Source organism: Taudactylus pleione, unplaced genomic scaffold (assembly GCF_031769625.1).
Source record: "Taudactylus pleione unplaced genomic scaffold, aTauple2 ptg000762l, whole genome shotgun sequence".
NCBI classification, from domain to species: domain Eukaryota; kingdom Metazoa; phylum Chordata; class Amphibia; order Anura; family Myobatrachidae; genus Taudactylus; species Taudactylus pleione.
Genome location: NW_028285164.1, coordinates 3174808 through 3178539, shown reverse-complemented (window position 1 = coordinate 3178539; position 3732 = coordinate 3174808). Strand labels below are relative to the sequence as shown.

At 44.3% G+C, this 3732-nt stretch overlaps 1 protein-coding gene across 1 annotated transcript; it reads right to left on the bottom strand.

The window, feature by feature from the left end:
• Window positions 1-286: 286 nt before the first annotated feature.
• LOC148476914 (uncharacterized) lies at window positions 287-3386 on the bottom strand. Its single transcript, XM_088457487.1, has 2 exons — window positions 3350-3386; window positions 287-1846 (listed from the first exon to the last, which is right to left on the bottom strand). The coding sequence occupies exon 2, from the start codon at window positions 1770-1772 to the stop codon at window positions 711-713; it is 1062 nt and encodes a 353-aa protein (XP_088313613.1). The 5' UTR covers window positions 1773-1846; window positions 3350-3386; the 3' UTR covers window positions 287-710.
• Window positions 3387-3732: the final 346 nt, after the last annotated feature.

Sequence of the window (3732 nt, the reverse complement as noted above, 5' to 3'; positions counted from 1 at the left end):
CTCCCGCAGCCTAACCCTAACCCTCCCCTCCCACAGCCTAACCCTAATGCTTCCCTCCCACAGCCTAACCCTAATGCTTCCCTCCCACAGCCTAACCCTCCCCTCCCGCAGCCTAACCCTAATGCTTCCCTCCCAAAGCCTAACCCTCCCCTCCCGCAGCCTAACCCTAACCCTCCCCTCCCACAGCCTAACCCTAACCCTCCCCTCCCACAGCCTAACCCTCCCCTCCCACAGCCTAACCCTAATGCTTCCCTCACACAGCCTAACACTAACCCTCCCCTCCCACAGCTCAAGTGCCTAACCCTAAATCTCACCATCGGGATGTCATTGGTCGGCATTCTTAAGCCGGCATCCGGACGTCGGGATGCCGACTGCATCCCGACCCTGTTGATAATTGACATTGTTTATGGCAACAACATGTTGTATATACACACTGATAATAACCCCACTCCTCTGTATAATATTACTGAGTATTTCTGTATATATACACTGCTCTGTGTATATGCTGCTCTGTAGAGTAATAATGAGCACCTGTACGCTGGTAATGATAATGAATACTGTACGATATAATAGCGTTTGAATATGTTTTGTTTACATAACTATGTAGAAACTTGAGAATTTACACTCACTCACAATGCAGCACATTCACCGTTACAGCTTGGAGATTAGCACACGGTGAATGATGTCCTACTAAAAAGTCTTCTCCCCATTCACAACAGCTCTTGTTCCATAGCAGGAACTGAGAACTGGTCTTCCATCGCATCCGCCTCCATTTCTGGAGCACCCTCTGAATTCCCCTCTAGCAGAGGCCTCTTCTCCTCCAAAGGGTCCTCTTTGCCTGGATTGTCTGTGACATTCCCTTCAGCAGTGCCTCCAGGTACCAGTTCCTGCATCTCTACCACCGAATCCGCTTTCTTCTCTCCACTGACGAACGTGGTCATCTCGTTTCCTGCCTCCTGTTGGTTCCCTGATTTTCCATTTTCCATCGTTACTTCATTGTGCACCATCCCATCTTCTACATCGGGCACCTGACCTGCCCACACATCTTTTCGGTCACCCTTTCTACTCTGGGTGTGAAAAGTCTGAGAACCACTCCGTCTCTTTTTCCTGATTACCAAGATGATCATGATGATAGACAGCATGACTAAAATTATTATGATTACCACTATTAGAACGATCTTAGCCTTGTTGTTTCCTTTTTTAGTTTGATTAGTACCTCCATTTACTTCAGTTGTCTGTGTAATATCCTTTTCTGTAACTTGAGGTTGATAGGCAGAAGTAGGTTGATGTTTAGTAGTAATATTGTGATCTGTAGTTGTATCATCTACATCATCGCTGGGTGAAGGTACGCCTGATGGTACAGCTGGAGGTGGTATGGCTGAAGGCATAGTCGAATTAACGTCATTGGCTGGTGTAGCTTGGGATTTCTTGAATGGGTCTTCTTCTGCCATCGGGGCTGTTGTATGGGCTAGGCCTGTTGTCGATGGTTCATCAGTAGAAGGACCCCTCGATGCCACAATGTCGGAAGGCTTGTTTGTAGCCTCAGGTTTGGCAGAGAGAGCCTTTGAGGGTTTAGGTGGCGTTTCTTTAAGTATTGAGGAAATCAAGTTCATGGAAGTGACCAGCTCAGGTGCTGAGGTCTCATCAGATGTGCCATCCAGCAGTGCATATGCCATATAGGTGGTTTCATCCATGGGGATGATGGTATGCTGTGCTGTGCCAATGGATAGAGACATGAGAAGCATTGTCCATGTCAGAAGGTCACATTCCATGATTGGTCTGTTGGGGCTTCTTTGTCCGTTCTACTTCTATCTTTTATTCCACCACTCTTTCCAGTCACAGTAGCCTGAAATAATAATAAAAAATATATTTAAATACATAAGTCAAAATCTCACTTTTCCTAGAAGAATGATAACTCTTCATGTCCCCCGTGGAATCTGACGCGTATGGATGTTAACGGGGAAAGTGGTAGTTCAGCCCAACGGTTATGAACCATTTTGCAGTACGGCATCTTAGCAGGTGATAATCAGCTTAGCGCCGCTGGGTTACACATACTGGGAGGTATATGTAATCTGTTGGGGAACTATCTGTATAGAGGTGACTGAGGTACGGGATATTGGTGGAAAGTATTTATATGTAGGCATTGAAATTTGGGCAAAGGTATCTCAATGTTCCCTTGCCTCACTCTTGCCCTGTCCACGCCCCCCTCCTTCCTCTACTGTCACCAGAATCCCCTGATTAATGACACCACTAGGCTGCTGGGCCCCAATTGACCACAAACTTTAGTAACATCCTGTGGTTGAGACAGCGAGAGAGTAGAAACGGTTAGAAAATAGGGTGGGAAGACAGCGCCTGGAGATGGAGATCCGGAGATGAGAGATAAATTAAACGGTCTCGCTGAGACAGACCTCTCCCCTCCATATAACACAGGATCGACACAGTCAACCAGAAAGAGACCACCCTAGAACACTTACGTTCTAATGTGCGAGAATGACATGAAAGAGATGTCACTACAAACCACGAGAAGTCGGTCTCGCTAGTGAGCAGCTTAATCCAATGCTAGGCTGTCTCACAGGCTCCCACCTTCATTATAAGCGGTCTGTCTTAAACACTAACTGGCAGTCTGTGTCTACAGTTAGAATATGTCTCGGCGGAAGACAGACACTGACAAATCAGGTCACCCTCTGTCCTGAGACCCCTATCTTGCTTATATGATATTAGAGAGACAGTAAAAGAGAAATTGCTACGAATGGAGCACTCAAGAGTCTACTGAACATAGAAGTGTCTCATTAAATAGTAAATGGACATTTACCTGAAACGAAATATATAAAAAAAAATAGACAAAAAAGTGATTTTTTTTTTTTTTTTCAATTTAAAACGCTTAAAAAAATAACAACATATAAACAAGTAGCCGTAGTTCTAGCAATAATTATTTGGCAAAGAAACATCATCAGCATTGCCTTCAAACAGCACAATAAATGAATATCGCTGTAATTAATTATACCGGATAGTGGTCGCACAAAGAATTCTTATCAGCAAAAAACTTGTGTGCCAAAAAAATATTGCTACCAAGGTGCCACGACCGATTTTCAGTCTTATTCTCCCTTCCCTAATATGTTCTAATGTTTATCTATTAAGACAGGGTGCAATGAGGGCAGAAGGCAGGTAAGTGCCTAAAATGACCCCCTTTCTCAGATGTTACCCCTCTAGCTATAAATGTGAAGCCCTTATCTCAAGACTGGCGGTACCCTAGGGACCTGGTACAGTCAGCCTTCAGTCTATGCATTAATCCAACAAAGTTGGAGACACCCAGACACGTACATTTAACCAGCACAAACAAGCACATTACCTGCAATCTGCACCCCTCGGTGTCCCAAAAAACTCTGCCTCCGCCCAGTAAGCTGTCGGCCTGATCACTGCATGTCACAATATGCATTTAACATCATTTCCTCCAGAAGTGGTATAGACGACTAACGTCATGTGGCTTACACATTCTCTGCATCTACTGTGCCCAGTCTGACAATGTATTCAAGTAGCATTTTTTTTAAATGTGGAAGAACAAATTGTCACACTTGTACACCCGCGGATTACAAAAGTGATAATGTGATCTCTCTTTTTTCGTGACAACAATATATTTAAAATCGATTCTTTTTTTAAATTGCCAATACAAATATGTTATTTATGCCATTTCATGTGGATGTGGAATTCAATATGTGGGCCGAATCACTCGGA